Source organism: Eretmochelys imbricata, chromosome 1 (assembly GCF_965152235.1).
Source record: "Eretmochelys imbricata isolate rEreImb1 chromosome 1, rEreImb1.hap1, whole genome shotgun sequence".
In the NCBI taxonomy this organism is placed as follows: domain Eukaryota; kingdom Metazoa; phylum Chordata; order Testudines; family Cheloniidae; genus Eretmochelys; species Eretmochelys imbricata.
This window is the reverse complement of record NC_135572.1, coordinates 355,278,937-355,305,641: the sequence shown is the minus strand read 5'-3', so window position 1 is coordinate 355,305,641 and position 26,705 is coordinate 355,278,937. Positions and strand designations below refer to the sequence as shown.

The 26,705-nt window shown below is 50.2% G+C and overlaps 1 protein-coding gene across 1 annotated transcript in view; it reads left to right on the top strand.

The window, feature by feature from the left end:
- Positions 1-26,705, top strand: part of STRIP2 (striatin interacting protein 2) — a 67,409-nt gene that overhangs the window by 18,243 nt on the left and 22,461 nt on the right. The window contains exons 3-17 of the mRNA XM_077807261.1: positions 362-436; positions 7,173-7,307; positions 8,933-9,053; positions 9,562-9,630; positions 10,658-10,764; positions 11,164-11,291; positions 12,710-12,895; positions 13,515-13,738; positions 15,102-15,167; positions 16,305-16,368; positions 17,785-17,856; positions 18,539-18,613; positions 20,559-20,656; positions 21,379-21,505; positions 24,595-24,695. Coding sequence (XP_077663387.1) covers positions 362-436; positions 7,173-7,307; positions 8,933-9,053; positions 9,562-9,630; positions 10,658-10,764; positions 11,164-11,291; positions 12,710-12,895; positions 13,515-13,738; positions 15,102-15,167; positions 16,305-16,368; positions 17,785-17,856; positions 18,539-18,613; positions 20,559-20,656; positions 21,379-21,505; positions 24,595-24,695 — 1,648 coding nt within the window. The remainder of the gene's footprint in view (positions 1-361; positions 437-7,172; positions 7,308-8,932; positions 9,054-9,561; positions 9,631-10,657; positions 10,765-11,163; positions 11,292-12,709; positions 12,896-13,514; positions 13,739-15,101; positions 15,168-16,304; positions 16,369-17,784; positions 17,857-18,538; positions 18,614-20,558; positions 20,657-21,378; positions 21,506-24,594; positions 24,696-26,705) is intronic.

Genomic DNA, 26,705 nt, shown 5'->3' with positions numbered 1-26,705 from the left:
ATACCTCGCTCTTCTATAGCACTTTTCATCCATGGATCTCAAAGTGCTTTATAGAAGAGGTCAGGATCATTATCCATATGTTACAGATTGGGAAACTGAGGCTTAGAATGGGGACCTGACATGCCTAAGGGCACCCCACAGGTCAGGAGCAGAGCTTGGAATAGAACCTAGGGTCTCCTGAGTCTCAGTCCAGGGCTTTCCACTAGGCCAGGCTGTCCTCAATCTAGTTAATGTAGGCATCCAGTTTCCATGTGTTTGCTCAAATGAGTAGATCGGCCCTGAGGTGCCCCTTTGAGAACTCAGGCACTGGAACTGGTAAGTGGGGCTATCTGTCTCTAATTCCTGTTGTCTTCCCCAATAGAACTGTACAGCTACACGGAGGAGCTGGAGTTCACCATCAATAGGAAGTGCTTTGAAGAGGATTTTCAAACTCAAGGTATCCTGGTCCAGACTATTGCATCTCATGTGGCAAGACGGGTCCCAACCCTGCAAACCTGTCCTCATGAGGAGCCCTTACATGGGTGAACAGACCTCAGTGGGACTGCCCAGATGGGAGAGGTGGTACTTGTGCCAATTAAGTTTTGCAGGATCTGGATCCGTATACTGCGCCTTCGGTATCTGGGCTGACTCAGGGTTTGAGGTGGGGTTGTGAGAATTGGGCCTACAAAATGACTTTCTGTGTGAGCCCAGCTGTAAGGAATCAGCAGAAGTTCATCAGATGTCACAATAACTAAGGCTATGATTTAGTCACAGGTATTTTTAGTAAAGGTCATGGGCAGGAAACAAAAATTCACTGCCCGTGACCTGACCATGACTTGTACTATTTACCCATAACTAAAACTTGGGCCAGGTCTGCAGGTGCTCTATGGGGTGGGGCAGTCTGGGGGTACAGCAGGGTGCTGGGGGGTGGCCCAGGACCCCCACTGGAGGTGGAGGTGGGTGGCAGCATGCTGCCCGGAACCCCGGCTGGCACTGGGGGGGTGGGGAACGGTGGGGCTGGTAGGCTCCCTACCTGGCTTCGTGTGTCCCTGCAGCTCCTAGAGGGAGGGAAAGCCGGTGGGGGCTCTGTGTGCAGCTCCCGCCAAGCTCCGGCTCTGCAGCTCCCATTGGCCAGGAACCGCAGCCAATGGGAGCTGCGGGGGCAGTGCCTGCAAGCAGGGACAGCGCGCAGAGTCCCCTGTCCCCTCCACCTAGGTTAGGAGTTGCAGGGTCATGCTGGCCACTTCCAGGGAGTCTCCCCTCCCCTTTCACGTTGCCACCCTTATTTCTGTGCTGCTGTTGGCGCAGCCCTGCCATCAGAGCTGGGCACCCGGCCAGCAGCCGCTGCTCTCCCGTCTGCCATCAGAGCACAGTGGCAGTATATATACTTGTGGGGCTGGGGCCCCTAATCGACTCCAGACACAGAGGGGCCCGATCAAATAAGTTTGGGTATGTCTATACTACGAAATTAGGTCGAATTTATAGAAGTCGTTTTTTTAGAAATCGTTTTTATATAGTCGATTGTGTGTCCCCCCACGCAAAATGCTCTAAGTGCATTAACTCGGCAGAGTGCTTCCACAATACCAAGGCTAGCATCGACTTCCGGAGCGCTGCACTATGGGTAGCTATCCCACAGTTCCCGCAGTCTCCGCTGCCCATTGGAATTCTGGGTTGAGATCCCAATGCCTGATGGGGCAAAAAACATTGTCGCGGGTGGTTCTGGGTACATGTCGTCAGGTCCTCCCTCCCTCCCTCTGTGAAAGCAACAGCAGACGATTGTTTCGCGCCTTTTTTTTTCCTGGTTATCTGTGCAGACGCCATACCACGGCAAGCATGGAGCCTGCTCAGCTCACTGTCACCGTATGTCTCCTGGGCGCTGGCAGATGCGGTACTGCATTGCTACACAGCAGCAGCAACCCATTGCCTTGTGGCAGCAGACGGTGCAATAGGCCTGAAAATCATCCTCCTCATGTCTGAGATGCTCCCGGCTGCCTCGGTAAGGTCGGTCAGGAGTGCCTGGGCAGATATGGGTGCAGGGACTAAATTAGGAGTGACTCGACCAGGTCATTCTCTTTAGTCCTTCAGGCAGTCCTATTGCACCATCTTCTGTTGAGCAGCGAGGAGATGTGGATGGCTTGCAGTCCTTCTGCACCATCTGCTGCCAGACAAAGATGTAAAAGATAGATGGAGTGGATCAAAACAAGAAATGAACCAGATTTCTTTGGTATTCATTTGCTCCCCCCTCCCCCCCAAAGTCCTCCCTGAAATACCAGAGGGAGGGATAGCTTGGTGTGTTGTAGCATTGGCCTGCTAAACCCAAGGTTTTGAGTTCAATCCTTGAGGGGGCCATTCTGTGTGACAGTTGTTTGTTTCTCCTTGATGTCAAGCCATCCCCTTTGTTGATTTTAATTCCCTGTAAGCTATGTCGTCAGTCGCCCCTCCCTTTGTCTGAGCAACGGCAGACAATCGTTCCGTGCCTTTTTTCTGTGCAGACGCCATACCATGGCAAGCATGGAGCCCGCTCAGATCACTTCGGCAATTAGGAGCACATTAAAAAACACGCGCATTATCCGGCAGTATATGCAGCACCAGAACATGCCAAAGCGAAACCGGGCAAGTAGGCGACGTCAGCGTGGTGACGAGAGTGATGAGGACATGGACACAGACTTCTCTCAAAGCACGGGCCCTGGCAATGCGGGCATCATGGTGCTAATGGGGCAGGTTCATGCCGTGGAACGCCGATTCTGGGCCCGGGAAACAAGCACAGACTGATGGGACCGCATAGTGTTGTGGGTCTGGGACGATTCTTTCAATCCAGATTCTAGAAACTTTCGTATGTGTAAGGGCATTTTCATGGAACTTTGTGACTTGCTTTCCCCTGTCCTGAAGCGCATGAATACCAAGAGGAGAATAGCCCTGTGGAAGCTTGCAACGCCAGACAGCTACTGATCAGTTGGGACTCAATTTGCAGTGGGCAAATCTACTATGGGGGCTGCTGTGATGCAAGTAGCCAACGCAATCAAAGATCTGCTGATATCAAGGGTAGTGACGCTGGGAAATGTGCAGGTCATAGTGGATGGCTTTGCTGCAGTGAGATTCCCTAGCTGTGGTGGGGCAATAGACGGAACCCATATCTCTATCTTGGCACCGGAGCACCAAGCCGGCAAGTACATAAACCGCAAGGGGTACTTTTCAGTGGTGCTGCAAGCACTGGTGGATCACAAGGGACGTTTCATCAACATGGGATTGCTGGGAAAGGTACATGACGCTCGCATCTTCAGGAACTCTGGTCTGTTTCAAAAGCTGCAGGAAGGGACTTTCTTCCCAGACCAGAAAATAACTGTTGGGGATGTTGAAATGCCTATAGTTATCCTTGGGGACCCAGCCCACCCCTTAATGCCATGGCTCATGAAGCCATACACAGGCACCCTGGACAGTAGTCAGGAGCTGTTCAACTACAGGCTGAGCAAGTGCAGAATGATGGTAGAATGTGCATTTGGATGTTTAAAAGCGCGCTGGCGCAGTTTACTGACTCGGTTAGACCTCAGCAACGAAAGCTCATGCTCAAATAAATTGGTTAGTCTCTAAGGTGCCACAAGTACTCCTTTTCTTTTTGTGAATATTCCCACTGTTATTAGTGCTTGCTGTGCGCTCCACAATATCTGTGAGAGTAAGGGGGAGACGTTTATGGTGGGGTGGGAGGTTGAGACAAATCGCCTGGCTGCTGGTTACATGCAGCCAGACACCAGGGCAGTTAGCAGAGCACAGGAGGGCGCGGTGCGCATCAGAGAAGCTTCGAAAACCAGATTCATGCTACAGTGTGAGAGTTCTGTTTGTTTCTCCTTGATGAAACCCCCCGCCCCCTGCTTCACTCTACTTCCCTGTAAGCTAACCACCCTCCCCATCTCCCTTCGATCACCGCTTGCAGAGGCAATAAAGTCATTGTTGCTTCACATTCATGCATTCTTTATTCATTCATCACACAAATAGGGGGATAACTGCCAAGGTAGCCCGGGAGGGGTGGTGGAGGAGGGAAGGACAAGGCCACACAGTACTTTAAAACTTATTGAATGCCAGCCTTCTGTTGCTTGGGCAATCCTCTGGGGTGGAGTGGCTGGGTGGCGGAGGCCCCCCCACCGCGTTCTTGGGCATCTGTGTGAGGAGGCTATGGAACTTGGGGAGGAGGGTGGTTGGTTACACAGGGGCTGAAGCGGCGGCCTGTGCTCCAGCCGCTTTTCCTGCAGCTCAACCATACGCTGGAGCGTATTAGTTTGATCCTCCAGCAGCCTCAGCATTGAATCCTGCCTCCTCTCATCATGCTGCCGCCACCTTTCAGTTTCAGCCCTCTCTTCAGCCTGCCACCTCTCCTCCCAGGCATTTTGTGCTTTCCTGCACTCTGACATTGTCTGCCTCCACGCATTCGTCTATGCTCTGTCAGTGTGGGAGGACAGCATGAGCTCAGAGAACATTTCATCACGAGTGCGTTTTTTTGCCTTCTAATCTTCACTAGCCTCTGGGAAGGAGAGGATCCTGTGATCCTTGAAACACATGCAGCTGGTGGAGGAAAAAAAGGGACAGTGGTATTTAAAAAGATACATTTTATAGAACAATGGGTACACTCTTTCACGGTAAACCTTGCTGTTAACATTACATACATAGCACGTGCTTTCATTCCAAGGTCGCATTTTGCCTCCCCCCTCCCCATGGCTAACAGCGGGGAACATTTCTGTTCAGCCACAGGCAAACAGCCCAGCAGGAATGGGCACCTCTGAATGTCCCCTTAAGAAAAGCACCCTGTTTCAACCAGGTGACCATGAATGTTATCACTCTCGTGAGGATAACAGAGAGAGATAAAGAATGGATGTTGTTTGAATGCCAGCAAACATACACTGCAATGCTTTGTTCCACAATGATTCCCGAGTACGTGCTACTGGCCTGGTGTGGTAAAGTGTCCTACCAGGGTGAACGGAATAAGGCTGCCCTCCCCGGAAACCTTTTGCAAAGGCTTTGGGAAAGAGCCACAAATGCCAGGGCAAATTAATCATTAAACATGCTTGCTTTTAAACCATGTATACTATTTTAAAAGGTACACTCACCAGAGGTCCCTTCTCTGCCTGGCGGGTCCGGGAGGCAGCCTTGGGTGGGTTCGGGGGGTACTGGCTCCAGGTCCAGGGTGAGAAACAGTTCCTGGCTGTCTGGAAAACCGGTTTCTCTGCTTGCTTGCTGTGAGCTATCTACAACTTCATCATCATCTTCCTCATCCCCAAAACCTGATTCCGTGTTGCCTCCATCTCCATTGAAGGAGTCAAATAATATGGCTGGGGTAGTGGTGGCTGAACCCCCTAAAATGGCATGCAGCTCATCATAGAAGTGGCATGTTTGGGGCTCTGACCTGGAGTGGCCGTTTGCCTCTCTGGTTTTCTGGTAGGCTTGCATCAGCTCCTTAAGTTTCACGCAGAACTGCTTCAGGTCCCTGTTATGGCCTCTGTCCTTCATGCCCTGGGAGATTTTGACAAATGTTTTGGCATTTCGAAAACTGGAACGGAGTTCTGATAGCATGGATTCCTCTCCCCATACAGCGATCAGATCCCGTACCTCCCGTTCGGTCCATGTTGGAGTTCTTTTGGGATTCTGGGACTCCATCATGGTCACCTCTGCTGATGAGCTCTGCACTCACCTGCAGCTTGCCACGCTGGCCAAACAGGAAATTGAACTTCAAAAGTTCGCGGGCCTTTTCCTGTGTACCTGGCCAGTGCATCTGAGTTGAGAGCGCTGTCCAGAGCGATCACAATGGAGCACTCTGGGATAGCTCCCGGAGGCCAATACCGTCTAATTGCGTCCACACTACCCCAAATTCAACCCTGCAAGGCTGATTTCAGCGCTAATCCCCTTGTCAGGGGTGGAGTAAGAAAATAGATTTTAAGAGCCATATAAGTCGAAAAAAAGGGCTTCATCATGTGGACGGGTGCTAGGTTAAATCGATTTAATGCTGCTAAATTCTACCTCAACTCCTAGTGTAGACTAGGGCTTAGAGAACTACTGCACTAAAGATTGCGAGGGGCTCAGGTACTCTGGTAATGGGGGGATATAAATACTAAAGGTTGTAACAGAGCAGACGAAACAAAGAGAAGCGTGCGCCGCTTTCGTCCGTGAGGAGCGTTCCAGCATCTTTGTCTCTACAGAAGATCCCAGCATCTCTAAGGATCCCCTCGTTCGTCGGACATGAATTCTCACTGCTCCCCCGCCGACATGGGTCTGTATCGTCCCCATTTCGCAGAGCTGGGGGACAGACGCACAGAGTTAGCGCGCGAATAGCCCGCGGTTACACAATGAGTCAGGGGCAGTCGGGAACAGAAGCCTGATGCACATCACTAGTGCTTTCCCACTGGCTAGTGACTGAGAGCCTGCTAATGCCTGAAACCCCAGAACTGCTGCTGCCTGCAGAGGGCTCGTCCAGGGCTGCTTTTAGATGATGCTGACGGGTTCTGTGACATACGCATGTGCTTTGCAGCTGACGATCCTGCAGCCTTGGGTCCCCTACACGATGAATGAAGTGAGGGATCACGAGAGCAATGGCTGACTCGGCCTGGCTGGACTATTTCCCAGTGTCCCATGAGTTGGCTGTGTCCAACAGGAACAGTATGTAGGGTGGCCGCTGCCCCATCCCCAGAACACCGGACATGCCTGTACTTTTGGGAACAGCATGGGCCTGTCCCTGCTAGCGTGACCTCACACACACACTGTGCATAACGGGGTGCTGCCCAGAGGCAGCCATTTTGAAGAGCATGCCATTCCGTCAGCACGTGAGGTCATGCCGGCGGGGAGGTGGAGTGGTGGGAACTTCAAAATGGTGTCCCTTATTCATGATACCGGACAAAACCACGTCTGGTTTAGTCTCTGTACTGGACAGGGGACAAAAGAGGACTGGCTGGCTTAAAACCAGACAAGTGGCCTCCCTGACAATGTCATCCATAGGAAGGAGGGTGCTGAAAACTGGTCTAGTGCCCAGAAAAGTCTGTGTGCGTCTCCAGCACGCCAGTGATACTGGACACTATTCCACTTGGCTTCCTTCCATCTGCTTTGACACCCATCCCTGTAGTATCTGAAAGAGGCTGGAACAGGATCCCTGAAGGAAAAGGGACCAGACCACTGCGGGGCCAAGATCCTGGCTCATTCTCATCTCTTGTTTCCAGTGCAGGGCAAGAGATGGCTGGAGCTGGACCTGGCTCAGCAGAAGGCCTATGTGATGCGGTTGCTGGACGGGCTGGAGGTGGTCAACAGGGACAAGAGGCTGAAAGCAGCACGAGCTGTCCTTTATTTGGCACAAGGTAACTGCCTGCGCCCAGCAGACGGCACCGTGCCAGGTGGCATTTGTGCTGTGGGTTTACTCGGAAAGGTTGGTTGCATGGTGGTTGCTCCTAAGGTGAGGAGGAATTGTTTGCTCCCTGTGCTCAATGGGTTGACTCTCGAAGCCCTGCGTTGTCTAAGGGCTTGTTTAAACGAACACTTAGTTCTCGTCAAGCTGGGGTGAAAATCCGCCTGGTGCTTGCCTGCCACACGCTGTGTCTGTGTGGAACCGGCTACTGGATGCTGAAAGTTCCTAGGTGTGCTTTGATCTGTCCCACTTTGAGATGGGATAGATCAAAGTACACCAGGAAACTGAGTGCATGACAGCAGGGGCCACGTAGACACTTTAGTGTGTGGCCGGCTAATACGGGGTAGATTTCACCCCAGCTGGATGCAAATAGCATCTTCATTTACACAAGCGTTTACGGTATTTCTGCATTGCCTGTCACCGTGGTATGCTAGTGTCCGCCGAAGGCTGTTGTGCATCCAGAGGCAGTGCTAATGTCATAGTTAAGAAATAAATCTCAGGAGACTGAATGGTTCATGGGATTGGGAATAGAAATTGAAGACTTAGATCTCTAGATCTGGATGCTGCCAGGTACTCGGCACCTAGGTTCTGCAGTAATTGGGCATTAGAAATGCCTAGTGTGAAGGTTGCTGGAATAAATCCAGTCCAGGTTAGCAGGGACTAAGTTATCACCTGCAGGCTGCTTGGTCTGCTTGAAAAGAGTCCCATAGGAGACCCTTTATGATCTCAATTTACAGCAGGGTCCCTCAGTGCCCAGCTGGGTGGTTCCTCACTAAGCATCTCCCTTTCCCCCACACTTGGCTTCTCTCTTCCCCCCCCTCCCCCTTCCTTCCTGTGTTTCCTTCTGTTCTTCCTTCTCCTTTTTCATGTTGTGCAGGTCAGCCAGGGGGTAATTGGATATTGTCAGGCTGATCTTCGGCACTATGAGACCCTCACTTTCTGAGTTAATTTCTCTTCCCCTCCTCCCAAATCATGACCAACCTTACATGAAATGGAAACTGGAAGTGTTTGCCCTTCATCATTTGCCCCTGTTGAGGGAGGTTTCTTTGACTGGGCGTTGGCGATTCCTGCACGTGGATGTATTGTTGTACAGTTATTTAATATCAGCCGTCTTGTGAGGGTGGACGGGGGGAATTAGGGGTTGGTTCTCGGTGCAGTTCCTCCTGGATTGTTGTCTAGCACCAAATCCAGGGAATTGATTTAATGCATTATACCCAGATGATTCTGGCAAGCAACCCACACCCCCTGCTGCAGAGAAAGGCGAAACCGCCCCCACACGGCCAATCTGACTTGGGGGAAATTCCCTCCCCACCCCACATATGGTGATCAGTTAGACTCTGAGCATGTTGGCTGCAGAATTGGAGAGAAACCAGTGGTTGAATGGGAAGCTGAGCCCAAACTCCCCTCTCACTCCGATAAGTGGTCCTTCCATATCGCGATGGAGGAAGCTTGCATGGTTGCTGCTCCTGTTCCCTGTACTCCAGTCCTGCCAGTCTGGTACCTTTCACCAACACTAACTTCACCTTAAAGCTGCCTCTCTTCCCATGGTTTGCTCCATCGGCCTCTCTGTTCTCCCAGGTGTATTTGGCGAGTGTGACATGGAAGCGGAGGTCCTACATTGGTCTCGGCACAATAACTTCCTGCTGTACCAGATGGGGACTTTCTCAGCCTTCCTGGAGCTACTGAACATGGAGATTGAGTGAGAGGGTTTAGCATTCTCTGGTCTGCTCTCGTCTTTATAACATATACGTCTGTGGGATGCCCCCATTTGGTTTTGGCTACTTGCTAGTGGAGTGGGGGGGAGGGTTGAACAAAGGTGGTCTAATCACCAGAGCAGTTAACTCTGTGAGAGCGAGATGGTTTAATGTAGAAAGGACCATTTAGTGTAGATGGTTTAGTGTAAAAAGACCCAAGGAGGCTGTGGAATCTCCGTCATTGGCAGGTTTGTCTAACTTGTTCTTAAAACACCTGTCAGGAATGGTCTAGTTATTACATAGTCCTGCCTTGGGTGCAGGGGACTGGACTAGATGACCTACTGTAGTCCCTTCCAGTCCTACACTTCTGAGTCTTTGGCTATTCATAGTGTAAATGGGCCCTAGATGTGGCCTTGTCTGGTCTGAGTGGTGGAGTCTCTCACCATCCTGAGCAGCAACTGACTGACGGGAGATTTGACCACGAACTCCTGTTGTCCTCTTTCTTCATTGCAGCAACAGCCAGGCTTGCAGCAGTGCCCTGAGGAAACCAGCCATCTCCTTAGCAGATAGCACAGAGCTCAGGTAACCTGTCTTTTCACCCCATGTCCTCCATTCTAGAACCTGTCCGCCCGCCCTTGAGTGGGACGTGAGCTGTCAGGTCAGCGGGCTCCCAGTCCGTCTGTCCGCTGCCTTGGCCAAAGTGCCAGGGAAATCCCCAGGCTTATTTTTTAGGCATCAGAGCTCTTCAGGCTAAGTTCAGCGAGGGTGTCTGGTGGCCCCATCAGTTGCCTTGCAGAGAAAGGCGAGTGCCTTCAGCTCTCTGGGCCAGCAGAGTCTGGCTTTGCTACTGCAGCTGCACATTCAGCTCCTGGGAGGAAAGGGGATGAAACCTCAAGTCGTCTTATGGCCCCTACTCCCTCTTTGGCCTTGAAGGGGCATTGATGGACTCCCCAGAAGATTGCAGCAAGTCCTTTGCTGTGGGGAAGGTTGCCTGGATATGTTGTAGCTGAAGGAATATGTGGGGAGAGATGATCAAACTGAGGGGGGTCAGGAACAGGTGGGTAAACCCATAATCCAAGGGGGAAGCAGTATCTCAGATGAGAAAATGCAGTTTATTTTAGTCGTCCTTTCTGTCACCTTGCTGGCCCCATGGGATCATTCCAGGGCATCACCCTAACGCGGCGGGTCCCACAAGCATCCGCTGGTTGTACCCCGAGTAATTGCAATGCGGTGCGATGGAAGGTCCAGCCTTTGAGACCTGCAGGCTCTGACTCTGGCGCAGGGGGCAGATTGTGGAACAGTCTGGATGGTAATGTAGGGCCTGCATGCTCTACTGCTGCCTGGCTGTTAGGGCAGAGCGAAGGTCACTGGATTGTTCCAGGAAAACCCCAGACCCCCTTCCTTCCAGACTTTCTCCTCCTCTTGGACCAGCCTTAGTAGTGGAAGGGGCAGGCTGGCCTCCTGACCACACCTGGGAGAGAGGAGTAATTGGGAGCTGGGGAATGGAGAGGCTGGGATCCCCCACAAATCCTACGGGGGGTGGCGACCTGTAGTGGAAATGGACTGTGGGTGGCTGTGCGACCTGCCTGTCATGATGCCTTCTCTCCAGGGTGCTGCTGAGTGTCATGTACCTGATGGTGGAGAACATCCGTGTGGAGGTGGAGGCCGACCCGCCTGAGTGGAAGAGCTCCCGGGAGACCTTCAGGACAGAGCTGAGTGAGTAGCTGGTCACCCTCCAAAGCTCCATTTCTCTCTCACACGCAACCATGTCTGGGGGGGTGCAGCTCACTCCACTGTCCCGTGCTGTGACGGCCTCTGAGTGGTAGCTGTAAAACCAGAAGGAACAAACCACTATCAAATGTAAAGGGATCCCCCTTATTCCACCAGCCCAAGGTCAAGCCAAGTTTGGGCTAAGACTGTGGAGTCTTTAGTGATGGATGGGGGGGATTGTTGGGGGCTGGTTGCTGTTGGCTGGTTGCTGTTGGCACCATCAGCGAATACAATGTCCCTGACAAGGCCTGCATGACGTGCTAATAAACTCACTCCAGCGGCGAGAGCATGGGGAGCGGGGAGATTCTCTTTATTCTAAGCTTGTTTCGGTCCCGTCCCTCACAGGTTTTCCTGTGCACAGTGAAGAACCATTTGCTCTGTTGCTCTTCACCATGGTGGCCAAGTTCTGCAGTGGGCACGCTCCGCACTTCCCCATGAAGAAGGTCCTGCTCCTGCTGTGGAAGGTGCTTCTGGTGGGTGCAATTCTTTTGCTTTTCAAGAATCTCCTGAATCGGGGAGGGGGTTATATATTGGGAGGCTGCCACCTGGCCTCCCTTTGCTAATTAACTCAGCCTTGTAGAGGTCCCAGCATCGAAGTCTCCTCGTCACTTAAAACGCATTTAATGCTAGATTGAAAAAGGCACTAGGCAATATACAAGAGGGAGCAATCTGCACTGGTCCAAGGGGATCTCCTGGGTTGAGTTACTTTCACCACCAGCTTCTGTAACACAGAAACTTCTGAGCAAGAATGATCTGTGTATGCGTAGCATACAATCGCCCCATGAGCAACAGACTGTGTTGGGAGTTTATAAAGTATAAAGCTCTCCAAGGTTACTGGATGAAGGGATGTGCCAGATGTGACATTTGGAGATTAGCAAAGCATTTGTCATAGCATCTCAGGAAATCTTACTTGAGAAATGAATTCAGGTTGGCTTGGGGACAAAGAACATAATTTGGAAAGCAAACTGGTTGAAGAATCATACATGCAAGATTTTTGTGAGAGTTAAATATGGGCTGGAAAAGATAGGAGTAGGATACCGCAGGGGTTCCTGTTAGGTCCGGGCTCATTAAATACCATCCATAAATATCTGGAAGAGGGAGTAAGTGACATGTTACCCAAAAGGATGTAGAAATGCTGGGGAGGCAGGAGGCAATACAGCATATAGAAATCTGGATGAGAAATAACATCATGGAATGGAATGTGGAAAAACGTCCATGGGAAAGTAGTTTGGAAACACCCATAATTAAATGAGAGGAAAATGCCTGCCTGGGAAGCAGAAATGCTCATATTTTATTTTATAGGCCCAGACGGGACCGTTCAGATCAGCTAGTCTGGGTTGCATGACTCTGGCTAGAGAGTTTCCTCGAGTGTGTTGAAAGATCACTGGGGATGGTAGTGGGCAGCAGATTAGGCGTGGGTTTGTAGCTTGATAGGGAACGAAAAAGGCCCCGCTGCGAGTTTTGGCTTTGGAGCCAGGAGGGAATAGCCCTCATCTTGCATGGCTGCACCTGGATTATCTTCCTAGGAGAGAGAAGATCTAGTTTCGCCCAGCGACAGTTAAGGGTGGGCACAGGCCTCCCTTTGCAGGGTGCAAACCCCAAAGAGAGAGGAGAATTACTTAGGGTAGCACAAGAGGAGCTGATGCTACGTCTACTCTGCGAGCTAGGGGTGTGATTCCCCTGCGTTTGCACACACACTGGAGGTAGGTCTCCTTACGCTAGAGCAGGTGTAAATAGCAGTGTCGCTGCGCTAGTGTGGGAAGCGGCTGCAGAGGCAAGGCTGAGCTGTGCGGAGTACATCCCTGCTGGTTTCCGGGAAGGGGGTGTGGGGGGGTGAGGCACGGCTCATTTTCCCTTCTTTCTCTTTTACACCTGGCCTGGTGGCCCGCAGTTCACCCTGGGGGGATTTGAAGCCCTCCAGGCCATGAAAATGAGGAAGCGGGAGGAGCTGGGCCTGCCGCCTCTCCCGGAGGACAGCATCCAGGTCATGCGCCGCATGCGGGCTGCGTCGCCTCCCACCTACACCATCGAACTCCTGGACCAGCAGCCGTCGAAACGTGGGCACCGGAGCAGGCGGGTGAGAGCTAGTGATAGCAGAGGCTCCTGGGATGTAGCTCGTGGCGTGGCATTCCTCCAGAAGGGAACTTCCATCCAACAGGAGAGGCTGCGTTCAGTAGTGCCCTTCTCTTCGCCCGGTTTGCAGCGGTGGGGGGTGGGGGTATTCACCGGTCACGTCCTGGAGATGGCATGCTTGCTTTCCTATTAAGAAAGCAAGAGTGCATCCCAATCGTCTAATCCCCAGCTAAGAGGAGCAAAGCACGACGTACTGAACTACTGACTGCAAACCGGGGCTCTCCTCCAGTTCAGCTGGTTGAGCTGATGCTTTATGCTTAGCAGTTCCAAAGTTTGCAGAAACAAATCGGATTCAAAGGGGGAAGGATACCTTCCGCCACTTCCTCTGGGGCAGGCAGAAAATCCAGCAGCCAGGGGCTCCATTTTGAAGGTAGGGAGGATGTGCTTCATCCAGGCTGAGATGCCAAATAAAGAGACGAGGCAAAATGATGAAGTCCTTGCTCAGGAGAAACTTCAGTATTCAGCCCACGCAGCTTCCTGACCCCCTAGGGAAGTGGAGCCTGAGGGTTTGTAAAATCCTTCCTCCTCCCCACTGATTTCTCCTCTGTTTCCACATGTGACAGCCCCTGGTGAAGCAAGACAGCCTGGACATGTATAATGAGAGGGACCCTTTCAAGAACGATGAGGCTGGAGTGGATGAAGAGGAAAATGACGATGTAGACAGCGGGATTGAGGGGGAGCTGGACCTGATGGAGCGGGAAGCGATCATCCAGGCTGTGCCAGCTCAGCGCCCGCCCATCGAGCGGGTGTCCTTCCCCAAAGGGCTTCCATGGGCACCCAAAGTCAGGTATAACCCTCTCGTTTCATTGTCATCCGCCCCTGCCCCAACTCCCCTTAAGTTGCAATGAATTACTGGTGGAACGTTTGCCTGCTACTTGTTGGACTGAAAAGACTTCACTGTTTTCCCTACTTGGCTTTTCTCATACCACCTTTGGCTGGGATCTCCCAAGACTTTACAAGCCAAGTAAGGTCAAATCAGGTCCATGGCGGGGGGATGCTGGCCACCATGGAAATCCCAAGTGTTGCAGGAAGTAGGGTTGGTGGTTGTGTTGTACTCCATGTGCAAGACCCCTGAGCTTGCTCCTTCTTACAGATGGGGGATGAAGGTCAGTGTTACTAGCCAGTATTGGTAGTCCAGAGCTGGGTACATCCCCAGTTGTGGCCTTAGGGAATTAGTCTTGACAGCTGTTTAATGAAATCATCTCTTGTCAGTTACGCAGTGAGTCTTTTACCTGCCTGGATGGTGAGTGTCCTCCAGTGGCTTCACTGTGATCTGGGAGCTCAGAGAACCTCAGTTGTAGGTCTGGGGTGCGGGGCATGGCTCTTTCTAGAGCTGATACTGATCCATGAGTTGTGTTATGCATAGTGGCTGAAATCCTGGCGCGACTGAAGTCAATGCGAGATTCGCCATTGACTTCAGTAGAGCCGGGATTTGACCTGGACTTTAAAATGCAGGAGCCCACGTAATTCTCTGGTTTGGGAGCAGTGCAAGGGTTAAAGCTGATCAGCTGGGATAAACGAAGCTGCTGCCAGGCCTGTTCACTGCCCTGCCCGTTAAAATGGGCAGGACCCTGTTTCCCATGGGGCTCTGATGTCTCTATCTCTGCATATGCAATACTGCAGGGCCCCACGGTTATTCTCTCACCCTGCAAGTTAAGTGACTTTTGGTTTGGTTGCAAGTCCCCATAGAATATGGAATTCAGCTGGGTTAGTTTTGCCTCTCACAGCTTCACCTGGTAATACAAATTCTACTGATGGTGTTAAGCTACCAGTTCTAGGGAAGGATGCACAAGGCAAAACAGCACCAACTTGCTCTTCGACACCTGTAGGGCCAATAAGGTGGACTGCAGGTGGCCCTTGATGACTTGCAGAGAGCAGAGTGGTTGGATAAGAAGGGGCTGGTTTTACAGAGTCGCTTTCTCAACTATACCCACATGTTAAATGGCTCTAGAGGTTTAGGATAAATCCCGATCATCTTGTTTATATTGCAGCCGTTTGCCAGGTGGCAGTAACGACTCCACTAAGCAATACTCCAGGGCTGGATGTTACATGCAGGGGGTCTGGTATTCGGTGTCCAAGCAAACTTGGTACTGACAGGACATGTGTGTTTTCCCCTCTCTCCCTGGTTGTTTCTCCTGCCACTCTATCAGACAGAAGGACATTGAGCATTTCCTGGAGGCAAGTAGGAACAAATTCATTGGATTCACCCTCGGACAGTGAGTATTGGGCATCTGGGAGAATAGAGTTGGTTTGGCTTTTGCCAGCAAAGTCTGTCCCCTGATCTCCTGTCATTGCCACGTTCGATTGTTGCTGGGAGGTGTTAGTCCTCGGCTTTCTTGAGGAGGCTGGCACCCTGAAGGCTTAGGAGGATGCTTGGCCATTCTCAGTCTGTATCAGAACCACGTTGCAATGTAAAACCATGTTCTAACGGACAGTGCTTGCTCCAAAGAGCTTACGGTCTAATGAAAAACAGAGCAAGTGTGGAGAACCAGACGCTTCGTGCAAGCAAGGGGTCAGGGTCATAGCTGGCCCGGGTCATCTTATTCCATAGGTCTGATTGATTCCGTTATAAATTTGCCTTTTGATGGGAGGGGGAGGAGAGTAAGGAGATGGGAGTGTAGGGAGTGGGAGGGGCAGTGGGAGTTGTGGCTGGTGCAGATACCTTAGTCCAGAAAAATCCCTGCGTACATTGTGGCATCAGTGTGGGCAGGGGCTGGAAGCTGCTGGTGTGGCAGCAGGAGAGAAGATTTTCACAGGCCACCTTGGAAACTTCCACAGCTGATTCTGGCTGCGTTAGCTGGGTGGCAACGAAGGTGGCTGGGGCTCAGTCTGGTCCGGTGTGAGAGGCGGGAGGGAGCCGACAAGTCCTGCGCTGACCCCTGGTGTTGCTGAGCCATCCACGAGCTGGGAGCTAGTTGTATCTTACAGGCGTGGGACTGGCCGTGGGTGGCCTGGGAGACCTGCAGGGAGGGATGTTTGGTGATCCAGTGAGCACTTTTCTCTCTGAGTCAGGAACAAACCTGTGCCCTTCGGAGCAGAGCTGGAAAGCACTGGCTGCCGACCTTCCCTTTCTGTGTAGCTGTGGTCATGGGGCAGAGTATCAGACTTCAGAATTTCACCGTGTGCCTTTTGTTGCATGTCCTAGGAGCGTCTGCCCCTCTGGCAGAGCGGAGATGAGGGCGGGGAAGAGGGGCGGGTGATCTTGACATTTAGACATTGAGTTCCTGGAACATCTGGGTTTCGTTCATCTGACAGCAGACTGCCTGCCTTCTGCTCTAAATCCAAAAGGGAAAGTGTCCGTTCCAGATCTCCCTTTTGGGCTTGTACCGATCTTCTTTCTTCCCCTCCTGCAGGGACACGGATACCTTAGTAGGGTTGCCCCGGCCCATCCACGAAAGCGTGAAGACTCTAAAGCAGGTAATGCAGTGGCTCTGTGCCTTAAACATCTGCTGTTGTTCTGATCTGCGGGATTTTGATATAGGGGATGGCTTGTCTAATGTCTTGAATTGCTAGAACGCCACTGGTTCTTACACCCGGCAGTGCTGGGATGCAGCCACCTCTGGGGTGGGAACTCGTGCATAGTATATTCCATAGGAGCGGGGGAAATCTTTGGCCAGGATCACCAATGCAAAAGAGAACGTCGGTGTGCGCACCGAGCAGACGGGATGTCTGGCTTAGCGTCTTGTGCATGCAAACTTTGCAGCTCTGTCTGTCTGCCTTGGGAGGCTGACAAACTGAGTCAACCCTGTGGGGATTTGAACTTCGTTGCACTGGGGAGTCTAGGTGTTCTCCCTTGGACCTCTAACCCATCCTGTGTGGCTAGGATTGCTTCCCCAATAGAATTCACATTACTCCTGAAGCCTGAACCTGCCCCCACACCCTGTACTTATACCCCAGTTCAAGCGCCTCCAGAAAAAAATAGGGGGTGCTCAGCACCCACCAGCCACAGCTGTTGAGGGGGGCCACCAGATCAGCTGTCTGGCAGCTGGAGGGAGGTGCTTGGGGGAGGGGAGAGAGCAGCAAGCAGTGGGTGGGCGGGGGGCCTTGGGGGAGGGGTGGAGCACGGGCGGGTAGAGGCAGAGTGAGGGTGGGGCCTTAGGGGAGGTGGCGGAGCGTGGCAGGAAGGGGCAGAGTGGGGGCGGGGAGCCTCAGGGGGGGCAGGGTTGCAGCACCCTCCGGGAAGAATAAATCCACTCCTGTGCCCCAGGTCCTATTGCTTTCCAGCACCTGGCTGAAGAAGACCAAATACAGGAAACTAAAAGGAAAGATACTCTCTCCACCCACCCCTTTTTAATCAGTCCTCTGGGTCTCTGTTAACAGTCTGTCCCTGACTGAGGCCTTCAGCTGCTATCACAATATAAATAAGTGATGAAATCATAGGTTTTAACCATCTGAGGTCATTAAATCTGCCCTGGAATCTTTTGCAAGCATTAGGGTTGTTAACCCCGGTGCTGGCCAAACTAAACTCGCCCTGCAGTTGCATTTGGATGATGCAGCAGACTTTGTCTCTTCTCCTTCACTGATGTTGCTATGCACTGTTAAGCACTTGCTGGGTTGTGCTCCAGAGGATGCTGCATTTCAGTACTGGTTGAAGTGATTTCTGCTTGTCCTAGGAGGAGTTTGGGTAGTTTGTAAAGCATGTCACAGCCATAGGAGTATCCCATGCGGGATGAATTCTCACACCTCTGTGAAGATCTTTTCTGGTGGGATCTGTAAATCTAACCCTACCCTGGCTGAACAGGAGAGGGAGATTGGCCTGTTTTTCATTGCACAGTGTGTTCCTTCTCTTTCAGTCCTGGTGTTACTCTGCCTCTCTGGTTTGTGTTTCTCCAGCACAAGTATGTCTCTATCTCGGATGTTCAGATCAAAAACGAAGAGGAGCTGGAGAAGTGTCCCATGTCACTGGTAAGAAACCAGTACCCTCCACAGCTAGACTGTGTGTCTGAAGGAGCAGTTTCTAAGGAGTGCGTCATTGTCGAGTGTTACCATGGCATGCTGATTGCTCTGTGTGTGTCCACGGAGGGCTGAAGTGAAGATATCCAAGTGGAAAGGAAATAGCTTGAGTCTAGAAAGTGGCACCTCACTGCCCATTTGCTAGGACCCTGAGGGCTGCGTCTAAGTTACATGCAACAGAACAGGGCAACCACTGTCTACTTTTTGAAACAGGTACCAGCTTTGATACACAGATACAGACTGCATGGACTACAGGTCCTAAAATGCATTGCTCCACTTTGATCCCAGTGGGCGGGTCGCACAAGATGGAGCATTGCATGCTGGGACTTGTAGTCATTGAAGGCTGCATGCTTGTATTAAAGATGATGGCTGTGTCATCAAACGCCATAGGTTTACTTTGAACCTCAGGACACGCATTGGCCTCCCCTTCTCTAAGGCAACACCATTCTTGGGCTTTGATCTGGATTGTACCTGTCCCAGCAGCAGTTCTGAAAAGCCAGGCAGCGTCCTGACACGGATGTGGTGCCGCTCCACCTCAAGATGGGCTCTGGCGGGAGGGGGACGTCTCTGACGTACCTCCGTGATTGAGTGACAGCTCTATTTTTTCCTTCCGTATCTGTTTGTCGCCTGCTAGGGGGAGGAGGAAGTTCAGGAGACCCCCTGTGAGATGCTCTATCGGGCAATGTTATACAACCTCCCCCAGTATATGGTAAGTCATATATTTTTTGAAAGCTCACCACTGGTGGTTTACTGAGCACCCTGGAGACTCAAATCATCAGTGCAGGCTTCCTTCTCACTAAGGTTCAGCCCTGACCTGGTGGAGACACCTGCAGGGATAAGAGAGAGTTCAGCTTCATTGGCCCACCCAACCCTTGTCCTCTCTGCTGAGACCATCACAGGGTAACCAGCCTTGTGGATACGGGGGAAGCAGTAGATGTGGTATATCTTGACTTTAGAAAGGCTTTTGGTACTATCTTGCATGATCTTCTCACAAACAAACAAGGGAAATACAATCTAGATGGAACTACTATAAGGTGGGTGCAGAAATGGTTGGAAAACCGTTCCCAGAGAGGAGTTATTAGTGGTTCACAGTCAAGCTGGAAGGGCATATCGAGTGGGGTCCTGCAAGGATCAGTTCTGGGTCCAGTTCTGTTCAATATCTTCATCAATGATTTAGATAATGGCATAGAGAGTATACTTATAAAGTTGGTGGACAATACCAAGCTCAAGGGGTTGCAAGTGCTTTGGAGGATAGGATTAAAATTCAGAATGATCTGGACAAACTGGAGAAATGGTCTGAAGTAAATAGGATGAAATTCAATAAGGACAAATGCAAAATATTCCACTTAGCAAGGAACAATCAGTCGTAGACATACAAAATGAGAAATGACTACCTAGGAAGGAGGACTGCAGAAAGGGATTTAGGGGTCATAGTGGATCAAAAGCTAAATATGAGTCAACAGTGTAACACTATTGCAAAAAAAGCAAACATCATTCTGGGATGTATTAGCAGGAGTTTTGTAAGCACGACATGAGAAGTTATTCTTCCACTCCACTCCGCGCTGATTAGGCCTCAACTGGAATATTCGCAAAAAGAAAAGGAGTACTTGTGGCACCTTAGAGACTAACCAATTTATTTGAGCATAAGCTTTCGTGAGCTACAGCTCACTTCATCGGATGAAGTGAGCTGTAGCTCATGAAAGCTTATGCTCAAATAAATTGGTTAGTCTCTAAGGTGCCACAAGTACTCCTTTTCTTTTTGCGAATACAGACTAACACGGCTGTTACTCTGAAACTGGAATATTGTGTCCAGTTCTGGGTGCCACATTTCAAGAAAGATGTGGACAAATTGGAGAACCAAAATTATTAAAGGTCTAGAAAACATGATCTATCAGGGAAGATTGGAAAAAAATTGGGTTTGTTTAGTCTGGAGAAGAGAAGACAGAGGGGACATTATAACTGTTTTCAAGTCCATAAAATGTTGTTACAGGGAGAAGGGAGAAGAATTGTTTTTCTTAACCTCTGAGGATAGGTTAACCTAACTGTCAGGGTGATTAAGCACTGGAATAAATTGCCTAGGGAGGTAGTGGAATCTCCATCATTGGAGATTTTTAAGAGCAAGTTAGACAAACACCTGTCAGGGATGGTCTAGATAATACTTAGTCCTGCCATGAGTGCAGGGGACTGGACTAGATGATCTCTTGAGGTCCCTTCCAGTTAGTGCCAGAGTGGTATTGGGTCTGTGATGGGGACCCTTGTCATGCCAGGAACCGACCTCCAAACCACCAGCTTGCTGCAGATGGGCCAGCAAACAGCTTGATGACCACTGTGAGTCACTACTTGGCTAAGTTTGAACAGGCAGCCCAACAATGAAAGAGTGGGTATGCCACTCCCAATTCCCAGAGCCAAACTGCCCACCTTGTAGGACGTCTACTTACAGCTCTGCTGGAGGCTTCACTTCCCCTGTTAGTTTCAGGAGTAGCCCAGCCTGAGACCATAACCTGAGACCAACGCTGGTTCCAGGCTGCAACTCCGTCACATGAGCGAAAACGAAATTCCTTCCTCCCGCCACGTGTTGTTTGTACACGGGCCTCTAGTGCCTGCTTGTTCTCAATGTATTTGGGGGCTGGGGGGGGATTCCTCTCCCTCTGCAGATTGCTTTGCTGAAGATTCTCCTGGCTGCAGCACCCACCTCCAAAGCCAAGACCGACTCCATCAACATCCTGGCAGACGTATTGCCCGAGGAGATGCCGTAAGTGCGTGGGTGGGTGACAGGCAGCTGAGTGCTGGCTGTTTCAGCAACAACGCGGTCTCCTGGCTGATGTGGGTAATGCAGCGATTTCCCATTTCTGGGATGGCAGAATCTACATGTCCCTCTGGAGATGAAGTTTCTGTTTTCATGGGGAAAAAGGGATCCATGTGAGTGAATGGTCTTTGCTGGACCTCTGACCCTTTCAGTGCTGCAGGCTGTACCAGACCAGTCCTTGTGCTCTGTTAACGTGAATGGCTGTGACCCCAATTGATCTCTACTGGGAGTGACCCATGCTTGTTCACCTGATTCAGTAGAGCTCTTGTGGCCAGAATGCAGCACAAAAGAAAAGGCTACTTATGGCAAAATGTCAAAATTAAACCAACCAGTACAAGAAGTAAAGCTTTACTGCTCTGTAGGCAGAGTGCGTCTCTGGGAGAGCCCTTTTCGTTCTAGTTTACTCCTGTAACAAGCTCCATCCCAGATTCTCCTTGTGTGCTGTAGTCCATCCGTTCTGTGACCCACTATGGTGCCCCTAGGCAGGACATGTTGGGAGCAGGAGGCCCAGGGATAAGTGCGGGGTCCTGTTTGGGTGGCAGGTTCAGTGAAAAACCCCCTTTATATAGAGCCCATGCAGATGAATAGAAACCAATCAGAACAAAAATCCCATCCCAGTAATGCTCATTGTACATGGATCTGTCCCTCCCTTTCTCCTTCCACACTAGCATCACAGTTCTTCAGAGCATGAAATTGGGGGTCGATGTAAACAGACACAAAGAGATCATTGTGAAGAGCATTTCGGCCATGCTGCTGCTGCTGCTGAAGCATTTCAAACTGAACCACATCTACCAGGTGAGCTTTATATGAGAAGGCCATTGCTAGGTGCTTCGCAGTGCAGGTGTGTTCAGGTTAGTGTCGCCTGGAGAGCAGCTGCGGCTTGGTCTACCTCAGTGGTGACCTTTAGCCCCAGGGCATATCCTCTTTAGCATTATTAGCACAGGACGAGTGACAGTACATGTCTTGGCTTTGGTTGTGTTTGGGTCACTTCCACAAGGCTGTGTCCCCTTGTAAACCTCCACGTGATTATTTCACCGTGGCCAAAACTTGGCTACATCTGTGTTCAGCCTGAAGGGAAGACATTTCTTTCCCCCTGCCAGGAGTGGGAAGGGGATGGGGACTAGCCAAACCCCTCTGAGGCCTTGTCTAAACTACAGGTAGTCGGGGAATCCAGAGTTAAGAGTTAGAGACTTTCGCCTTTGCATCCTAACACAGTTTCGTTTGGCCTGAGTCTAAACCGGACCGAACGGTGTTGTGACCATGCTAAGGGGTTCCCTTATTAACAATGGCTGACTAAACACTACATTGGGCTGCATCCTCGGCCCAGTAGTGCAGCCACTTTGCATGCCGAATACCCATTTGACATTAATACACTAAATTTTATGATCCCCAGCTGCAGTGGGTCCCTCATGCCCCCTTATGTGTTTGCAACTTGCTCCCCTCAGCACAGGAGGGCGTTCTCTCATTTTCCCCCTTTATTGTGACACGAGGGTGCATGCGATCCAGCAGGTAGTGCAGAGAAATGGCATCCAGGGGGCTCCTAGGTTCTGATCCTGCTTGTTGTTTAACCCTGGGTGAGACATTAAAGTGCCTTTTGCATCTGTCACCTGTGCTGGAAAACAGAGCAAAAAAAGCAGGAACCTCTCAGCGATCCAGCTGCTATTCCTGAGCTTAGACTGCCAGGGCAATAAACTCCATTTCAAGCAGAACAAACCAGATTTACATCCTGGCTCTAGTTTTGTGACCCTTCATGTTTGTGTAAATGTCGCATCCAGCTGCGTGTGTATATCAGGGTCACTGAGGTTACTGGTAAAATGATATTCCGGCCAGGTGCTTTGTTCACCCAGGGGCTTTGCCAAGGGTTGCTCCCTGCTGCGTCTGTCTGCTTGTACCAGAGCTTGGCCGTTGTGGAGCCAAGTGATCAGCAGAAATGAGGGTCCTCTTCCTGTTTATAATTAATCTGCAAACAGCATGTCACCTAAGGTGACCAGATAGCAAGTGTGAAAAATTGGGACAGGGTGTAATAGGCACCTATACAAGACAAAGCCCCAAATATCAGGACTGTCCCTATAAAATCAGGACATCTGGTCACCCTGATGTCACCTCATTCTGGGAAACGTGGGGCTGTCAGACCACCAGTGTGCTGGGCTGGCCAGCGGTTGGCCAGAAGCTGGAGGGGACTTGGCTAATCAGTGGAGACTCCCAGCCAGGAGGGGACAGAGAGCCATGGCCCCCGACTTTTTACCAGCCGTAAGAGCGAGTGACGTGGGGAGTGGGAAGGGGTCTTGAAGGAAGAGGTGGTGCGAGGGGGAGTCATAGCGCAGGGCCACGGTTTGGGCACCTGTGCCCCCTACCCCTTTTAGGGCGCTTCTGCCCCCCTGCTTCCAGTGCTGTCTCTCTATACATCCTCCATGGTTCTGTTGGAAGACTGTGAGGTGATGTCCGTGCTGCAGCTGGCAGCGTGCCTCCCAGCCTGGTCAGACCAACAGGAACTGGCTCTGCTTTAGCTAGTGGGCTAAATAGATGTGTGTGGCTGTTGCTAGACGGGCTCAGGCAGGCTTGGACTTGGGTAGTGAGCCCGAGCTGCTACCCATGCCCACTCTGCTATTTTTAGCACACTAGCTCTGCCTGAGTTAGCGCGTGGCTCACTCCCAGCTGTAGTGTAGACATACCCAAAGAGGGACCAACAGTTCTGCTTGGTGAGAAAAAAGGGAGCTCCCCCTGGTTGAGCTATTAGCTGAGACCAGCTTAGCATGACCCCTGTGGGCCAGTCTTTCCATTTTACAGTGCTGCTCTGTCTGCTCCCATACTCTGTATTAGGAATTTAGAACCAGGAGTCCAAACTCCTTGGTCTTGTTTTGACTCTGAGTTTGGCTTGCTGTGTGACCCTGGGCCAGTCAGTCCCCCTCTGTGTGCCTTAGGGCTTGTCTACACATGGAAATTAATCGGGAATATGGAAGAGTGTGAATTTAAAGCAGAGTAGTGCTTCCTGACCAATTCAATCTGTGGATGCTCTTGTTCTGGCCTTGTTCCAAATTAGTTTAATCCACTTCCAAAGTGGTTTACGCTAATTTGCAATAAGTGTGTCCATACATGGACTTAACCAGCAGTAGCTATTTTGGAATAACTCCCCGTGTAGACAAGCCCTTAATGACCCTCTTTGTAAAACACGGTCAGGGAAGAGAGAAACATGAGGCATCGTTGTAATGTTTGTAAACACTTCAAGATGCTCTGATGGGAAGAGACTGGCTACTAGTGCCTAAACACCAGAGTAGGGGTGCAGTTTGTAATACCTAGACAGAGAATGGCTAAGTATTAATTGTGTCCGAATCACCACTGTCCAAAGTCATTGAGCACTGACAACTTGTTCTGTGCTGTGTAAAAATAAAGGAAGAAACTGTTCCTTCCAATGGGAGTTTGCTCTAAATCCCTGGGTAATTGGTTAGAAGAGGAATGCCTCTATTTGTAGCAATCTATATACAGATCAGTTGTGCTTTAGGTTGTAGCCATTGCAACCATATTTTCAAAGGCTTTAGGATTAAATATTAACAGAGGGAGAGAACTGAAGATGCATGTACAAAGTTTGTTTTTTAGTTAAAACTTGGAAAGGGCTGGAGAGACCATTTGGCAGAGAGAGAAGGAGGCTGTTCCAGAGAGCAGGCTCTGCAGATGAGATCCCTCTCGCTTCAGCAATTGTAGGGTTGTGGGGAGAAATGTACAGGAGACTGGCACCGGGCATACGGGGAAGAGCCAAGAGAGAGAAGGTCCAGCTGCGGCGAATCCATGGAAGAAGGTTTTTAATTGGATGCAGAAATGTGGCTTTTGTTTGATTTATTTTTTTTAACTACACTGCCTGACTGTGTGCGTTCACCTCTTTTCTGCAGTTTGAGTATGTGTCTCAGCACTTGGTGTTTGCCAACTGTATCCCGCTGATCCTGAAGTTCTTTAACCAGAATATCATGTCCTACATCACTGCCAAAAACAGGTACAGCCTATTTGCAGCAGTTCCTTTTCCTCCTGCGCTTAGTAGGGGCTTTGTGTGCGTGGAGATCTTCCTCTTGTGGTCACCAACGCAGCTGTAAGGGGCCATGTTCTAGGCAGGACAGAGTACTAGAGAACACATGACAGGGAAACAGCCCTGTGCAGGTTAGAGGCATGGGTAGACAGAATCTCCTGGGCCTTCACCTCCCGTGTCTATCACTCAGCTCTTTGGACCCCGATCAGCTGGCTTTAAATAGTCACAGAAGTGTCACTGAATTCCACTGCTGCTTATTATCAGTGCCTTGAAATAGGAGGGCCTTTATTTTACTCTGTGATTCGAGATATTGGACTTGTTAATTAAATCTATATATGCCATGTCTGGATGCGCACACACGCACGCACCTCCAAACACACCTACACCTACATAGAGAACAGAGGAATAAGGCTACACATGCATGAGTTCCTTCCAGGGAAGCACAGTTCTGTTTCCTTTGCTCTCCAGTTACTTTCTGGACGTGGGACAGCTGGAAGTTTCAGTTTACTGTAGGACTTGGTATTTGGGCACGCCCGAAATGCAGTTCCACACACAGTATTGATGAGAGAACAATGAGCTGTAACAGCATTTCATATAGGTCTTCAGTTGGCTCTATGGGCTAATCTCTATCTTGTACTGTAGGTTTATATACACAGAGGGAAAGGAAACGGGTTTGTTTTCCCCTTCTAATCTGAGAAAGTTAAAGATGGAAAACAGCTGTTTGTGCAAAGCACGTTTATTCTCTTGTCATTAAAAGCTGCAGCTTTTCCATTTGGACCCAGTTCTTTTGAATGGGGAGAAATTGGGGGTGAAACACAATAAACATAATGTTAACTCTGGAGCCGTTAAAAATCCAAATTTTCCTCTATTAGTTACAGTCACGCAAGTGCGTGGAAGCTTAAATCCAAACAGTTTTGCTTTTCCTGAGAACATTTCTATTCACATTAGCTTTTATAAGATTCCCCAAAAACTTTTGAGCTTTGAGCCTACGCTGCTTGACAGTCTAAGACTTATGTTCAAATAAGTAAATGAACAAGTTGTTAATGTGGGGCAGCAGTTTCTGACCATGCATAGAAACTGCGTGCAATCTTTGGGGAGCAGGTAGAAGTCCTGTACGTGGTCTTACTGTAACAGGTGTGTTATGTGAAGTCTGGCTGCAATAGCTCACGAAAGCTTATGCGCAAATAAATTGGTTAATCTCTAAGGTACCATAAGTCCTCCTTTTCTTTTTGCGGATACAGACTAACACGGCAACTACTCTGAAACCTGTCTTTTTGATTTGGGGATTTTACGCTGAATGGGCACTGACTCAGAAATCAATACAGCAAGTCAGCTTATTGTTTGAAGATTCCCTGTAGATGTTTGTAGATTCCCATTTAAAAGATGAAGGGATAAGAAAGAGCACACGAACAAGAGCTATTTTATTATGTGGCTACTCATTTTAGGTGTGTGCATGTCTTGGGGTGGGGGATGGGTGTATTTATTTATTCTTTAATGGCAACTTTATATTAAGACATGAAAGCCTGAAGGGGTGATAGAGAGGTTTGCAGCCTTCACTCCGAATTTCCTTGCTACTATCAGTTTAAGTAAGTCAGATCTCTTATTATTTTAACCTAGGGTTTTTTAAAATCTATAAATAGCTAATCTGTTTTGGCTTAATGGATCCAAATTACTGGAGTCTTTAGTACTGCACTCAGGATGTACTTTAGAGCAATAAGAAATTGACAAGTGCTGTTGAGCAGAGAGACAGAAGGTGTCACGAGTTTGGAAATAGGATGGGAGGTAGTCTGTCAATCAGAAATGCAAAAGGCAGGTGCATCTGCAAGACAGGCTCTTCAGTGTGGCTCACACTAAGAAAACTTTTGAGAAATCGTGACCTACTTGGAAAGCAAGTGACTTCCTAGCAGCGCCCAACAACTTGGCGTGTGGGGTGGGGAAGTCACAGCTGCACAGTTCTGCCTGTGCCAGTTAGGGTTACTG